This window comes from Rhinolophus sinicus, linkage group LG03 (genome assembly GCF_036562045.2).
Source record: "Rhinolophus sinicus isolate RSC01 linkage group LG03, ASM3656204v1, whole genome shotgun sequence".
Lineage (NCBI taxonomy): Eukaryota > Metazoa > Chordata > Mammalia > Chiroptera > Rhinolophidae > Rhinolophus > Rhinolophus sinicus.
Genome location: NC_133753.1, coordinates 36094083 through 36110988, shown reverse-complemented (window position 1 = coordinate 36110988; position 16906 = coordinate 36094083). Strand labels below are relative to the sequence as shown.

The 16906-nt window shown below is 37.3% G+C and overlaps 2 protein-coding genes across 6 annotated transcripts in view; one reads left to right on the top strand and one right to left on the bottom strand.

The window, feature by feature from the left end:
• Window positions 1-154: 154 nt before the first annotated feature.
• Window positions 155-9548, bottom strand: LOC109444405 (histone-lysine N-methyltransferase SETMAR). Of its 3 annotated transcripts, XM_019725805.2 has the most exons (4): window positions 9258-9548; window positions 8204-8260; window positions 6362-6443; window positions 155-5946 (listed from the first exon to the last, which is right to left on the bottom strand). In XM_019725805.2, exon 4 carries the CDS (start codon window positions 5941-5943, stop codon window positions 4918-4920), a length of 1026 nt encoding a protein of 341 aa, XP_019581364.1. In that variant the 5' UTR covers window positions 5944-5946; window positions 6362-6443; window positions 8204-8260; window positions 9258-9548; the 3' UTR covers window positions 155-4917. The 3 variants fall into 3 exon arrangements, with proteins under 3 accessions (XP_019581364.1, XP_019581363.1, XP_019581365.1); XM_019725804.2 differs by lacking the exon at window positions 6362-6443 and having other exon boundaries at window positions 9258-9543; XM_019725806.2 differs by lacking the exons at window positions 6362-6443; window positions 8204-8260.
• A 227-nt stretch (window positions 9549-9775) lies between these two features.
• ARID4A (AT-rich interaction domain 4A) overlaps window positions 9776-16906 on the top strand; it is a 58780-nt gene continuing 51649 nt past the window's right edge. Inside the window, exons 1-5 of one of the 3 annotated variants that reach the window (XM_019725802.2) lie at window positions 9776-10001; window positions 11087-11143; window positions 12872-12982; window positions 14949-15014; window positions 16015-16105. In XM_019725802.2, the coding sequence (XP_019581361.2) occupies window positions 11138-11143; window positions 12872-12982; window positions 14949-15014; window positions 16015-16105 (274 nt within the window). In that variant the 5' untranslated portion in view covers window positions 9776-10001; window positions 11087-11137. Of the gene's footprint in view, window positions 10002-10516; window positions 10844-11086; window positions 11144-12871; window positions 12983-14948; window positions 15015-16014; window positions 16106-16906 lie in introns of those variants that run through there. The other 2 variants (XM_019725803.2, XM_074327428.1) reach the window with 2 other exon arrangements.

The following is a 16906-nucleotide window of genomic DNA, read 5'->3' as shown; positions in this document are numbered from 1 at the left end:
TTTTATCAGGTAACTTAATTTGTATCTTAAGGGTATACTAGTATCATCAAAGTATCTAGTAAAATGTTAAACTACCAAACAAATGTAAAGCATTATTTAGTCAATCCACCCACCCAAAACCAGGTTGAGACCCACAGGAAGTCATGAAATCAGCTTTGTGGGTTACATCAGTTTTGTTTATTTAAATGAACTACAGGAAAAAATATTAGAGTACACAGTATTTTCATTTGTTGTGTGTGGCCAGTACACAAAGTAGAAACTTCACTATAATGAATTAATCAGTGAACTTACTTAGCTATTATTTCAAATATGTTTTCTGAGCCAATGAAAGCAAAGCACATGTCAAAACAGTGAAGTAGGTAGTACATTAAAGCTTCTCACAAGTTGATCCCATGCGGTAGGAATAGCTACTTAAGTGCTAAAATTGAGTCAATGTCTGATACTTCTGATTCTCGGGGGTTGTTAAATATCAGTTAACCTTTCAGAAATACAGAACTATTATAAGTATGCTTATAGGGAGTCTTACATGAAAAATATGGTGCTGGATTGGAACTGTTAGGTATTCAGAATTATAAATTCCTAAGCCAATGACCCTTATACACTAAAAGCAAACATTCATGCAATGTATCCCAGGTCACAACCAATGAGAACAGGCTTATGCTAACAGCATAGAACATCTGGTTTTCAAATAAGTGTTTTCTATATTAGGATACTTACCATGTTTCCCCAAAAATAAGACTTAGCCAGACCATCAGTTCTAATGCGTCTTTTGGAGCAAAAATTAATATAAGAGAGCTGGTCTTATATGAGACCTGGTCCTATATTAAGACCGATCTTATATTAATCTTTGCTCCAAAAGACGCATTAGAGCTGGTGGTCTGGCTAGGTCTTATTTTTTGAGGAAACACGGTATTCAATCCAACATCTCACTGAACTACTATAAAAGTTAAGAATTTCTGAGCTAAGAGTACATAATTGCCACTTTAGCTCTATGAATGCGTACTATGAGCCTGATATTTTAAATTATCTCCCTATTCCCCTCATTCCCATTTCTTCTAAATCTAGAGGCGAAGACCCTATCAATATTATAGTAACCAAGGATCAAGTAAGTGTCCTCATGAAGTATCTCACCCAGTTCCAAATTCTCAGCCTCTTACTTTCATGCCTCGATGCATTGTGACATTGTGATAAGAAAAATATACCTGGAGAGTGAGATTATGGGTTCAATACTGATTGAATCAGGTGGCTGGTATATTCTGTTATTGGCGGCAGATGGACCCTGAGTCCTAGCCAAACTTTCACAAAGTTGGATCACTAGTGCTAGGGAAGATTAGTGGGTGGACAGATCTATGAAAAATCAGTTACTGTCAGAAAAACAATCTGTCTTGTGGTTAGACACATCATCTTTAAAAACAAGAGGAAAACATTCTAATAAAAATTCTCGACCTGTGGATGTTCCCCATTTTGCTTTACCCCCTACATGTTCTTGAATCTGACCCAATTCCGAAAACCTCAAGTGATCACATTTTAAGTAAATGATCAGGTAAGATGTTCCTAGTGTACAAACACTGACAAAGCATATTTTCACTGGCATGCATTTGTCCATTTCAGCTTGCTGTACCTTTTATAAACTCATTCTACAAATGAGTGGCTACTAAGTACTAAGGCCTGTGACAGGTTCTAAACCTACAAAGGTGAGTAAGGTACAGTTTTCTGTCTGTAAGAATGTCATAACTTAGTGAAGAAAATCAAAGTGGATAAAAAGTGAATAAAAAGCTAAAATGCAAAATAGAAACTGGTAGGAATCATGTAACAAAATATGTTAAATTCATATGGACAGATTACCTATAGTTGTAGGGGTATCAAAGGAGACTTCATATAAAAAGTACTCAACATGTGATAGGGCAACATTCCAGATAGTGGGAAAAGTATGAATAAAAACAAAGAACGGGGAAAACACAGACCTTGTAGAGGAGAGCCATGATTGTTGTAGTGTGACTGCAGCGAATAATACCTGAAAAGAAGTTTAGAGAAAGGTTGATATGTCCTTTGGGAAGGTATTGAATGGGATGTACAAAGTCTAGAGGCTTTTTTTGGGTATATAAATACAATATTTTTTTAAAGCATTCTTTGAATGACACACTAATGACAGACACTATACATCATTATACATACTTAACAATACCACCTATCTGAGTGCTTCCTAAATACTTGGCATCATTCTAAGCACTTTACATGCATTAACTCATTTAATATTAATCCCAACCTTGTCAGGTCAGTTCTACAATCCTGATTTTATAGATGGGGCACAGAGGTGAAGAAATTTGCCCTACACCATCCCTCCCATGAAAAGCCTGGCCACACCTACCCATTCTAAAGCTGAAGTATCTTCTTTGCTATCCGGGAATAACTTTTAAAGCTATTCTAATGGAGGGAATGGTGAAGACTTAAATCCTGTAAGTAACTTGACTTAATCTTTGAAAAATGAAAGGTACCAGAGGCAACAGATTAATAAAAGAGAAGCAATTAAAATATACACATAACCACATCGTCATTAAAAACTAAGGATGCTAAAAACTAACGAACAAATGTTTCTGAATGTATTAATTACTTTTCCCTCAATCTATAGATAACGTAACTCAGAGCTACCAGTATGATAGGAAAACTTTTTTATCATTATTTAAATGAGATCAAAGAGTCCTGATACATGTAACAAAGTAGCTCAAATTTCTTAAGCTCATATACTATTCCAAAATCGTTTCATAAAAACAAGCTGAATGAAAAAGAAAAAATTAGTATCATGACTGGTGCCTAATGGAACATTTAAAAAATTTATTTTTTCTAAAACAAAACTGTAACTTTTTTCTTGCTAAATAGCAGAAAACATTTTTTAAAGCCCTAGGAAAAAGGGCGGGGGGAGGAGACCAATGAAGATTAACTGGTTAAATTAAGCTCTTCTCTTGAAGAACAGTCAAAAGTTAGCCTATTCTACATTTTGTTTAATTGCCAAAGTCCTTCCTTAAACTGATTTTCATCTGTTGAAATAAAAGTGCTTTCCAAAAAACAAGGCAATACCTTTACTTAGATTTCATATATTTAAAGAATCTTGGCTAAACATTCATGTTACACAGAATTACATGTTACGTCCATATATTTATTAAAGTCAAAATAAAACACAAAACTTAATCTATTGAGGAAGAGTATGGAAAGATAATTAACTCCACATATCTGAACAGTTTAAAAGCATACGTATTTATAAGATGCTTTCTTAATACTACAATATTATTTTTATCATGAAAATCTAATCTTCCCTTACTTTGACAATCACCTGGTTTCCAACTACACTTATTTTACTTACTAATTAACTTTAACTTTTTAAGTTGTACTTTAAAAATCAGAAATAAAAAAGTCCTGGTAAAAGCACCAAAATCAAATGGAAAAATGAAATTGAAAATCAAAATATAGAAAACAATATAAGGTCCAGCATATGTCTTGTCCCAATAAGGGATCTCACAGGCATGAGAAAAGGAAGACTGGATGCTTACTGGACATTTCAAGCTCTCGCATGTTTAAAATTTGACTTCATCTTCCTTACCAACCAGGAGCCTCTCCTGACTTTCCAAATTAGTTAATAGTATGATCTATTGCCTGGTCTTTAAAATCTTGAGTGGTTTCTTTCTTTTTTGCCTCTATAATCATTAAAGGTGAAATGCTGTCAACTCTTTATTTTCCCTCACAATCTCTTGTTCACCTATTGTTTTCTCTCTCCAGGTCATACTTTAGGTTCATCTCATGCTGACACCACTGCAACATTATCTTGTCTCCCTACCTCTGATTCTTCTGTCATCTGTTCAGTCACACTGGACAGTTTCCAAATAATTTTTCAATAATACCTTTCGTGGACATCATATTCCTGTGTCTGTTACAAAACCCTCAACAAAAATAACAAAAGGGAATCTGTATGGAAAATATTTGCAGCAAATTACTACTAGCTACTATAATAAAGTCTAAGAATTAAGACATAAAATATCAAGACTAATATATAAATGGACAGAAGTCTTGAATAGACAACTTGTCTATTACTAATACTCAGCAAGTGAAATTAGAGAAAAAGTGCCCACCTCACTAGTTAACAAAAATATTACAAAGAGAAAGAAAGCTCAACATACTTTTCACCTATTAAATTAGCAAAAGTGATTATAGACTATCCAATACTGGCAGTTAAACTCACAGGGACAGTGACACTATAAATTACAACTTTTGGAAAACAACATGGCAATGTTTTAAGAGTCATAAAAATGTTCATACAATGAACTTTTGAGACCTAAATGGTCAGGCAACAGAAAAATGAAGTTACAGACAAAACAGTTTGACGGAACATTTTTAGACATTAAAATTATGGAGACTATGTAGTCATACTGAATGCTTATTACAGTGGTAAAGGAACAAATAAAAATTACGACTAAAGAAAGATTACATGCAGACAAGGAAGAAGGAAATTTTAAAAATCTAATGTTGGGGTGGGATTAAGTGATTTTTGTTTTAGTTTCATTTTGCTTTGTAAAATTTGAAAAACAAAACTATTTCTGCAAACACCCCAGCTTTCAAGGCTCTCTAGAGATTCCCAAATCCATATAGAACACAAGCACCTCATATAATTCTGATGTTCAACTAATTCTAGAAACACAAGTTGGCCTCACACAATTTTCCAAAGTAATCTTTAGTCAGTCATCCTCTCCAAACTTGTTTACTCACTGTCCCATACACAGCTTTCCTTATGTAATGGCATTCTTGATCACAACCTTCCATCCACTTAGAATGTCTTCCTTTCTTCTAATTTTATTAGGTTGGTACAAAAGTACTTGCAGCTTCGGACTGAATTTTAAATCATTGTAACTAGGCTCAAACACATCTTTATTAATCAAAATAGGAACCATTACAATCAACACATTTTTGCCAACGAGAAGTAAGTTTGTTTATTCCTGTAGCGTAAAAATCCGTGCTTCGGGATTTGACGAATGCTTGGAACGCATTTTCTGCATCCTGCTGGTTGTGGAAGCATTTTCCCTGCAAAAAGTTATCAAGATGCTTGAAGAAGTGGTAGTCAGTTGGCGAGAGGTCAGGTGAATATGGCGGATGAGGCAAAACTTCATAGCCCAATTCGTTCAACTTCTGAAGCATTGGTTGTGCGACGTGTGGTCGGGCACTGTCATGGAGAAGAATTGGGCCCTTTTTGTTGACCAGCTGCAGGCACTGCAGTTTTTGGTGCATCTCATCGATTTGCTGAGCATACTTCTCAGATGTAATGGTTTCACCGGGATTCAGAAAGCTGTAGTGGATCAGACCGGCAGCAGACCACCAAACAGTGACCATGAACTTTTTTTGGTGTAAGTTTGGCTTTGGGAAGTGCTTTGGAGCTTCTTCTCGGTCCAACCACTGAGCTGGTCGTCGCCGGTTGTCGTATAAAATCCACTTTTCGTCGCACGTCACAATCCGATCAAGAAATGGTTCACTGTTGTTGCGTAGAATAAGAGAAGACGACACTTCAAAACGACGATTTTTTTGATTTTCAGTCAGCTCATGAGGCACCCACTTATCGAGCTTTTTCACCTTTCCAATTTGCTTCAAATGCCGAACGACCGTGGAGTGGTTGACGTTGAGTTCTTCAGCAACTTCTCGTGTAGTTGTAAGAGGATCAGCTTCGATGATTGCTCTCAACTGGTCGTTATCAACTTCCGACGGCCGGCCCTTACGCTCCTCATCTTCAAGGTTCTCGTCTCCTCTGCAAAACTTCTTGAACCACCACTGCACTGTACGTTCATTAGCAGTTCCTGGGCCAAATGCGTTGTTGATGTTTCGAGTTGTCTCTGCAGCTCTACGACCCATTTTGAACTCGAATAAGAAAATCGCTCGAATTTGCTTTTTGTCTAACATAATTTCCATAGTCTAAATATAAAATAAACAGCAAGTAATAAGTCATTAGCAAAAAAAACAAAGTGAGAAATGTGTATTAAAATGTGCATAACATAACCACATTTATTTAAGAATGTATTCCAATATTAAAACGTTCAGTTTTCCGTAATTAAGAATCCAGAAATGGGACTCATGAATGGGTAAACAAATCCCATAGCGGTGTTCTAATTTTGAGATTTCAGTCTAAAATATCACATTGGCAGGCTTATTACATAGCCTCAATTGCAAGGCCTGAACAAATAAATAAAACATTCCACTTTCAAAATAGCTTTTCATTATAGAAACATTATCAGAAATTTACAATTTTGATTTTGTAGGGAACATTATTAACTTGGGCCTGCTGAAATAGTTTACAAAAAACAATTCTATCATAATTTTTCTTTCATACCTAAGAGATGATCTAGCGATGGTTTATTTAATATTCGTCTACAGTTGCCTTCCATTAAGATGTCATAAATTCCTTAAAAAGACTGAGAAAACAAAATCTTGAATAACTATTCTTAATGAGTTCTCATTATATTAGGAATTACAAATTAATTCAGTATCAACTCAAATATTTGGAACATTAAAAAAATTTCGAAGGTTAAGACAGCATCTGTGAAACATGAATTCTCAGAAAAGAATTAAAGAAAACATAAATTAGCTTATCTTACATATTTTGTATGTAATACACAGATTCATAAGAAATACTGACAGAGCATCAACCATGTATCAGGTAGGCAACCATAACAGTGATTAAAACTCCGTTGCTGCCCTTTGGATGAACAGTCTCAAACTGGGGAAGAGCCAAGCAACTACCAAGTAAATGTTATGATAGAGGCGATGTAAAGGGTCCTGTGAGGTTACAAAGGCACCAAGAGAATGCACATAAGGATGCAAAACTTCAGGGAAACATAAAATAGTTAAACTCAACTAACTATACCATAAAAACAATTTGTTTTTCACAATCTCTAAATGTCAATTCCATGTAGCAAAGTGTTTCACTGCACACATGCCTGACTACTCTAGAGTGAAAAATTAGTTTGAAGAAACCAAATTAGTTTTAATAAATCATTCCTAAGCTCCAATAAACATTCTCTAATTTATTTTACTATATGTGTGACTTAAAGATTGTAATAATTCTACTTGAATAAATGAGACCAGGACAGACAGTTAAAATATAAAGTTAAAGAAAAAAAAAGGCAAAATGTAGTAAAAGCAAAAAAGACAACAAAAAATCTAAGTGCAATAAGACCAAAAGCTTTCTGATGCGCAACTGTACAAGGATCAAAAGCTTTAAATGTACAATCCCTTTGGCCTTATATTTCTGCTTCTGGGAATTTATTTTAAAGAAATAATCAGGGAAGTGAAGGGAGATCTAGATACCTAGAAATTTTAGCCATTGATGTCAGTTCTTAGCTGACATCAGTTCTTTTCAAACTCTTTCAAAATACACACAAAGATATTAAGACATGTTATTGTTATTACAGAAACTCCGAGATCAGGTTATATGAATTATGGTACGGCTAGCCTCTAGAATACTACACAGCCAAGAAAAATGCTTTAAGAAAACATTTCCTGTTACCAATGTTTTCTACAAAGAAAAATACGGCCACAATGAGCACAACTCAAATGAACTTCTGTAAAACAATACCAATTAAAAAGAGAAACCCCTTTGTATAAGTGTAGTATAAACTGTAATTAACTTTTGGTGGAGGGGCTATAAGAGACTTTTGTGTTCTTTTGGCTTTTTAGTAATTCCCGAATGCCTACTGACGTGTTATTTGGATCAGATAATAACAGTTGAAAGTTGCGTAGTGGAATTATAGGTGATTACCCACTGGGAAATTCAGCAGTATTGTTTGATAATTTCCTTAAGGAAAAAAAAATCACTTCCCTCCTTATTGAATTGTCTTTTTCCTATATGCCAGATTTTTAAATAGGGAGAAAAAAAATTCATGAAAATGTTCATATCGTTCCATGATAAAAATATTAAGTACGTAAGTGCAGAAATGTGAACCGCATGAATGGGTATACAAATCCATCAGTATGCCCTAACCTTGAGATTTCATTCTAAAATATCTGGAAGCTAATTGGACAGACTCACTTGAACCTTTTACAAAAAAAAAAAAATCATCTTTCAACTACCATTCTTCCATTTTGCTATGTATGGCTCTACTTTACTGGTCCACAAAATAGTTTTCCAGGCACTCGCCTCAATTCTAAAGATTTTTCAGATGTTGGAACTCACCTCAGTAATACTTCTGGATATTTGTCAGAGAGGTAGGTCCTGTTTTCTTCAGACCAACTGCCAACAAAAACCCAATAATTATTAAATCACTCAACCATTTTCTAGTCTGGAGCCCCACCAATCTATAGTAATAGGGTTCATTCATAACGAGTATTAGGAGGACGCTTTTAAGAAGCTATCTTGATTAGTGCGACTAGGTTACTCCGTAGAAATACCAACATATATTTCACTTTCTCAATTAAAAAAAAATTACTTATGAATGAAAAATTGATCTGGCTTTAGTAAAAATGTTCGCTTTTTGAGTATATTTAGTCAACTCTGATTACCGACGATATTTTCCATTTTCCTAATTCATTCTTTATAGCTTGTCAATCCATTTCCACCATTTCAAACGTTTTTGTTTTATTTAACACACAAGATTTTGCTAATAGAACAAGATCGATGGCTGCCCTGAACAAAGTCCTACCCGAGAGGTCCTTTTATCTAATGTGTTTTCTGTCCCTGCAAAATCATTGCTATTTCCGTTTTAAAAAATAAGCATATGCCTCGTGCAGTGTGGAACAGCTGCTTTTCTAAGGTCAGAGTAGCAGCGTCTATGCAAGTGAATTCCTCAGCGTTCCGAAACCTGAGCTTAATCTCGTGAGAACCACGCGGAAACACCTCTCCCCACGCAGGATATGTCTAAGAACCTTGCCTTCCCCATCTTAATTAAGGAGGCGGCCACAACCAGTGACACTTGGCCGAGAATATGACAAATACTCGAAACGCACTTTCAAAGGGAGAAAGAACTGCTCCGAGGAGCAGACCCCAGAAAGGCTCTCGAGCGGAGTCCAAAGGATTAGTCCGGAGGAAGAGAAGTGCAAGTCCTCTCCGCCTCTTTCTCTTTCGCGGCGGGAGAGGAAGCCTCGTCCTCTTTCATCCCGCCCCCCGCTCCCCACCCCGCCGCAAGGAGAACTTTGCTATGGCTGCCCTGTGGCCCCTTCACTTCCGGTGCCAGTGCCGCTAGAGCTGCGCCATCCTCCCATCAATCGGACAACCGTAGCTTCCAACTGACCTTTTCAGCAGAGCTGCGACTCCTCTGACCTTCACTAGGTGCTGTCCTGGAGGGAACCGTGGATGAGTGCCGCAGTAAAAAGAAACTACGGGGGAAAGACTTGGCTCTCCTCTCACCAGAAACATGAAATGCGATAGAACTGCGGCCACAGCTGCCCAGACAAAATGGCGCCCGGGAAGCCGGTTTGGCGCAGGCGCCTTGGAAAGAACCTGCCCCGCCCCCGTGCAAGTCCTGGCCGCAGCTCTGGGTTCAGTTTCCATGGGACACTCCACTGCCAATCCTCATGCCGAACTGCTCTTCCTGACCCTTCAATTTACCAATCTGTGCTCAGCCAAGCACATCCGGAGTCGTCTCTACCAATCATGTTTCAGGAGTTGCTTACTCAATACCTGATTCTCCAGTCATGTTAGACTTCGGATACAGCCAATCACAAGTGGAAGATGTCCTAATGCTGTTTTTCACACCAATCCGTGAAGTTTCAGAGCTACATCCAATGAGGAAGGCAGGTAGCGAGCTCCAATCCGAAGCTCTTCGGCGTCATGATCAGCCAATAGGAGTTCGTGTAGGAACGAGTCTGCTCAACAGCTTGTTATTTGGTGGATTGTGGCAGTAAATCGGGCGAGTGGGGAACCCGGTGCAGGAACTGCTGCCGCGGCCGGGAGTGGTGCTGTCCAGACTGGGGCCCACGGGGGCCAGTGGGGCGGAGGACTTCGGAGCTGACAGCGCGCACTTCAACCGCAGTTGGTAGGTGGGGAGGAGGGAAGCGGGGGATACTGAATGGACGAAACGGCAGTGGCAGCTGCTGCTGCTACTGCTGCCCGGAGTCCCGGTGCAGTTGGAAGCTTTGGAGGTGGGGAAGGAGATGCCAGGCAAGCGGTGCGGCGAGCGCAGGGGAAGGGGCCAGTCGGGGAGCAGTGGCAGCAAGTGCAGGAACCGCCGCCGCAGCCGCCTCCTCGGCCACTTCCCCGGGAAAATGGCTGTGAGGCTGGCCGCGCCGCTAAGTTTGCTTCCGCGCCCTAAGGAGCGGGCTGCTTTGGGGAGCCGGCCCCCCAACTCCGCGGCGCGTCCTCCACTGTGGAGTCCGTAGCTGGACCGAGGGACTAGGGGCAGGTACCTCTCTGGGCTGTACAAAAAGTTGAGGCGGGCGCAGGGAGGAGGCGGTGGCTGCCGCTGTGCGGCTCCCCTCCCCTCCCACTCGCTGTCCGGGCCACCTCCCCTCCTCCTCTCCGCCCCCCCCAGCCCCCTCCTCCTCGGCGGGTCTCCCCTCACTCTCGCGCCTCCGGCTGAAGGCCGCGGCCCCTGCCTCTTCGGGTGAAGAAGCGCTTCTTCCTGACATGGTGCAGAGCGGAGGAAGGAGAGCAATGGCGCCGTGACACTCCGCTGCCGCCACCGCGGGCCCGGGGCGGGCGGAGGGGGCACAGCGGCGGAGGCGGGGCGCGGGGCCGAAGTCAGGGTATACGGGGGGCGGCGGAGCAAAGACTCGGCGACCGCGCCTGTCGGGGACTCGGGGAAGCCCCAACGGCACCCTGCCCTTTTCCGGAGCGATCGGTCCTGGGGCTCCGAGTTGAGCTTTTCGGGTCAAAGTGGTGAGCGAGGCGGGGGCGCGGTGGGCCGCTGGCTAACTCCAGGGCGGAACGGGCTGTCCTTTGGCGCCCGTGGGGTTTTCACTGCCCCGCAGCTCCTGCGACCTGGTTACCCTCCGAGGGGAATCTTATCCCTTCGCTGATGAAGGTTCTGCCCTTCCCCGCTGGCATTTGTTTACTTTCTTTCCCTGAGTCGCTCCCCTGTGTAGACTGATTCTGTGCTTCTTTCCCCTCCCCGTGGTTTAGCGACGGAGAAGATAGCTCGTTGAGCTGGAACCCCACAAGTCACCAGTAAAAATGAAGGTAAGTGGAGTCAGCGCTACTCTGAACCTCGTGCCCTGGGCACTGCCTGTCGTGAGGCTGGTGCTGTGGAATGTCATTTTTTTTTCCTACTCAAAATTGATTCCTCTACTAAGCAGCGCTTTCTGAAAAGGAGGTCGTGTTGAATGGATGGGAAATGATTATTGTGTCCAAACGTAGTCAGTTCGGCCCCTCTTTGAAGCAGTTAACACTTTGGAAAGGCTGTTACAGCCTTTCCATTGTCCATTGGGCTAGTATTTTTAAACACTTCCTGTGTTGGCAGCAACCTTTGCAGAAGTAAAGCTTTTGTCCAGCTTTGGTTCTTTGGGGGATTTTTTTGAAATTTTTATTCTTCCTCAGTGCCAGTGCGATTTTCTAAGGAAGGAAATATGTAAGGGAGGTATCATTTCTACAGGGGATAAAGGTGAAATTTCGTGGCTAAAATTTGAAAGTGAATTAAAATGAATAGTTTTAATTCAACTGTTATAATAAATATTTTAAAATGTATTCAACCTAAATATATGCATATATATTCTTCTGAAGACAACTAATATTGCAAACATTGTAGGTGATGTTTAAAGGGAAAGGAAGGTATAGCTGTAGTGCTGTGGCATTGAGTGTTTCAGGTAAGATATTTACTTGCCAAAAGGATTCCTCTTCAATTTGCATTATTTGTAAATGCACTAACTTTAAAAGGTACTTAATTAGTCATTTATTGTTTCAATGTATTAAGCTCTGAAATACATCATTTTCCCAAATTTTCTCTTGCTTTCTTATTTCCTTGAAATGATACATGTAACCTTCTTTAATGCTAAAGAAGAAAACTTGTTAGAAAATGAAAATCATTTTCTACCTAAAAATGTATCTCTTAAGATGTACACTGTAACCTTTCAACTTGGCAATGTTAAATCAAGCTTGTATGAATACACTTAACTTTTGAAAAAAACAGGTAAAATGACAGATTGAGATAGAAATCATTCTGTTACTGTCAAGATTAAAATGAATCGTAGAATGAAATTTCTCTCATCTTTCAGTCGTTCTTATCATGGCCTTTGGCTAAAAGACATTTCTTATTAAAGCTTTTCTTTTTATATAGCAAGAAAACTAGTGTGGTAAACTAGATACAGTTACAAGTCTTGTGCCATCAGTTGATATCTCTGCATTCATCGGCTGAATTTAAACTTAAACCTTTGAAATGAAGCTTTTAGCAAATGATATTTTTTCAAGTAGTGCTCTCCTTTCAAAAGGATTGACTTTATTTCTTATTTATATAGTTATACCATGTCCAAAAAAATGTTGCCTTTATGCAGCTGTATATTAATAAATTTAATTATGTGTTGTTAGTGTTATTTTAATAGCAATATTCTTTTAATTTGAAAACAAAATTTTTGGAGGCCACAATTGAATTACTGAAAGTTTTATGAGATAACTTAATACGCATATACTTACACTTTTTGTTTTTTCTTATTTTTAATTTCTTAAATATATTGTAGAATTGTTTAAACGTTTTGTGTCTGGAGAAAATAGATTATTATATTTTTCTACTGATAGTTTCCAGTTACAGTTTTGAAATGTTTTATGTTATCAGGATATAGTTTATAAAATACAGTGTTTGGTTGGGGTATTTCTCAAATTCTCAATGATACTAATAATAGTGTGACTGTTTTTATTACTTTGAACACAGATTTGGGGAAAATAGTAGTGAATTTGCATTTTATGTTCTTTCATCAGGCGGCGGATGAGCCTGCCTACCTGACAGTGGGAACTGATGTCAGTGCCAAGTACCGGGGTGCATTCTGTGAGGCAAAAATTAAGACTGTGAAAAGGCTGGTAAAAGTTAAGGTAATTTTTGTCTTCCTTTTTATGTAATAGGTTTATTAACTCTGGATTGAAGAGAGTTGGGGAGGGGCAGACTACAAATCAGCGTTTTATTTATTGAATCACTACTGTGTGAAAATAGTTATATATAAAACGATAGGAAAGAAGCACATTAAGATATCAGAAATAAAGAACTCTCAATGAGAAATTATTCCAAAATGCTTCTATGGAACTACCATGCTCACGATAACTTCCTACCATTTGGATCTTTCCTATTTGTGGTATCATGTTTAAATAGTCTGTCATCTATTTTCTTCTTTTTCATAATATTCAGGTTGAAACAATTTCAAGTGATTAGGAAAAAGAATACAGTGGGAATTATGTTTTCAAGACAGCATTAAAAATGATTTAGGAATTTTATTTTGAAGATGATTTTGTGACCCGAAAAAGTTAATCCTTTATTCCCGTACAATATTTGGAAATATAGAAATGTACCGAAGGATTAATACAGCTTACTGTCAGAAATACTACTCTTAACATTTTTTGTTTCTTTACAGTAATTTTCCTATATAAATGTTTTTAGGAATATTATTTAGATTACTAAAGTAATCCATGCTTATTATAAACATTTTTAACATTATAGAGCTATACAATAAAACGTACATGAAAGTCCTCTTTGATACTACTCTAAAGAGATTTGATGTGGTCTCCTGGATTCTGTGCTGTGCCTATCTTAACAAGTGGTGTTGTCATTGTTGTTATTACTGGGTTGTGCTGTACTTTCAGTTTTGCAGTTGCTTTTCCCTTATATACCTGATCTTTTCATATAAAATTTAAGCACTTTGAAAGGAGGAAATGTTTGATTTGTTCTATGAATACCTAGTGGGAACTCAAAATATGTCGAATCAATAAATGAACTAGAGCAGTGATTCTAAAAGTGTGGCCCTGGATCAGCAGCATCAGCCTCACCTGGGAACTTGTTTAAAACGCAAATTCTCAGGCCCTCACACCAGACATACTGAATTAGAAACTATGGGGGTGGGGTCCAGTGATTGTGTTTCAACAAGCTCTCCAAGTATTTCTAATGTATGTTAAGTGTAAGAACCATTGAACTAGAGGAGTATGTTTTGTGTGATTGATAGATTTATCTATGATTATTATAAAATTTCTGTTTAAATTCTGATCTACCAGTGAAACTTTTCTTCAAGTATTATTAGAATATCATTTGATGTTCATTTCTTCTATGTTTCACATAGCCTATGTCAGCTATACAGGATTTGATTACTAAATATTTCCTTGGAATTCTTTGAGAATTTAAACTTTTTGTTTGTATTATGGCTATTTTGTAAATTTAATTTAAAATCAATATTTTGGTTTTTTGGGGAGGTCTAATCATAAATGCATTACCTAGAATTTGAATTTTCTTATTTGGGTACTTGCTGTAGTTAGATGGTTACCCTGTATGTTTGGGAGGATCTGTAGTTGAAAGGAGCACTTCTTTATAACTGACTTGCAAATCATGGTTGTTACTCAGGTTTACTTTGTCAAGGACCCAAAGAGTTCTGGCTTTAATTTACCTTGAATGTAAGCAATAAAGTTGATATTGTTTTTTGTATACTTGGTGACAGAACCTTTTATGACTTGTTGATAAAAAGCAATGAAGGCAGTTCTAAGCTTTTACAATAATCACTACAGATTATAAATCTTCTATAGTTCATTAATTCAGCAAACATTTATTAAATGCCTGTAATATGCATTGACATTTGCTAACTGCTGGGAATATAGTGATGAAGGAGAACTCTAGCCTTCAAGGAGCTCACAGTTAATGAGAGAGACAATAAACATAAATAAAAGACAATGTAATAAGTATTATAACAGAAGTAACCACAGGATGCTCAGAAAACATATTTTAAAGACATTGTTACAGTGTTACCATAAATGTATTGGTTTAAAAGTAGCATGTGAATTACTGTGCAAAAATATTTTTCAGGTACTCCTGAAACAGGACAATACCACACAGTTGGTGCAAGATGATCAAGTAAAGGGTCCTTTAAGAGTACGTATGTTCTACAGTTAAAAATATGAAATAATGAATCAGAAATTCATACAATAACTTGCTGAATTTTACATTTGTACATACAATTTAAAAATTTTAGAATGTTAATTAGAAAACAATATAAATGAGGTATTATATAGTCAGTATAGCTTATGATATTACAATGGCTGTGTCCTTATTTTAAGAATGTTAAGTATATTACAGAAGGATAATTTAATATATATAAACATGAGTTTTCAGCCACCTTTTGTTTTGAATTCTTGGATTAAGTGCTTCATTTTGTTTTTTACACTGTTGCCATACATGTTTAGATTGCTACTAATACCATACATCTGAATCTTCTGTTCTAACTTATCAAGTAAACTTATGTTGGCTCCATAATTCAATTTAATGAATACCTATGTTATGTTTTCATCCATTTCTGGCCATTTGTTAATGTAATAAATCTTTGTTATGTCTGACTACCACTTTGGTTAATATCTGATATACAGTGGTCTGGAAGCTGAAAGAATGTCAACTGGTCTATCCCTCTTTCTCTCCAGGTGAAACTTTATCTAAAAGGTTCCTTAAATATAAATGCTGAATACAGCTTACCTCTCAGAAATACTACTCTTAACATTTTTGTGAAAGACAATTGAAGCTATTTTTGCTGTGTCTTATTGTTTTTCAGTTCTTACATTCCACAGTTTTCTTGAAGACAATGTGTTATAGTGAAAAAGCTCTAAAGTAATACTTAAGATACTGGCTTCTCATCCTGGATGCTGCAAATTATTTTCTTTTTCTGAGCCAAAATTTTCAATGTGTAAAATGGAGTAATAATAGCTATCGTACTTATGCCAAAGCGTTTGGGGGCTCATATTGCATGATAAATATATGAGAACTATAAATGACAAAGATCTAAGCCAATGTAAGGTAGAATTATCATAAGTATCTTTTTATAGTTAGTGGAAATGATTTGGTTTGTTTAAATTTGGTGTGAAATTTTGATTTTGTGTTTTAGGTTGGAGCTATTGTTGAAACAAGGACATCTGATGGATCCTTTCAGGAAGCTATTATCAGCAAGTTGACAGATGCTAGTTGGTATACTGTTGGTAAGTAGTTAGTTAAGTAGTAATTTAATCCTAGGGTTTGATCTACCCTAGAGCATATAGCTCTATTTTGTAAATACACTGAATCATTATGTTAGCAGAGAAATATGTATTCTTTCCTGTCAATTTACTTGATATAATTGGCTAAAATTTTAGTGATGCCCTGCTGGTAACAGAAATAATTATCGCTTATAGTAACTTGACAACTTGTGGCTATTTCATTCAAGAATGTACTTCTTTTTTAGGTTACCTTGGTATTTCTTTTCAGCAAAATTAAATTATATAGTTATTTTTGTTCCACAAGAAAAGTCAATACAACTTAGTATTATAAATAATCAGATGTTTTAATGTTTTCTGTAATTACAATTAAGAGTGCATAATTGCCATCTTTTACTGTATTGCTGCCTGTTTTATATAAGGGTAATAATAGATGTTACCACAGAATTTATCGACTAAAAAAATTCCACCCCGAATAGATTCAAGCCTGGGTAATCATAGATTAATTTTTGATTTTTGATACAATGAGGAGCCTTTTAGTAACACCTTTCAAGAAAGATACCATGCTACTATGAATTCATTCTTAACATTCCATGCATAACCTTATACTGGTTTTAAAAAACCTTGTAGTGAGTAACAATAAATGTCATAATACATGTAAATTTAAACCTAAATGTAGTTACATAGTTGCTGTCATGTTGATGAGAATAGCAACGATTAACATTTCTAAATCTTTTCTCAGTTCTTTCTAACTACACAGTCCTGTGGATAACATCCAGTTCTTTGTTTTACACTGACATCTATAGC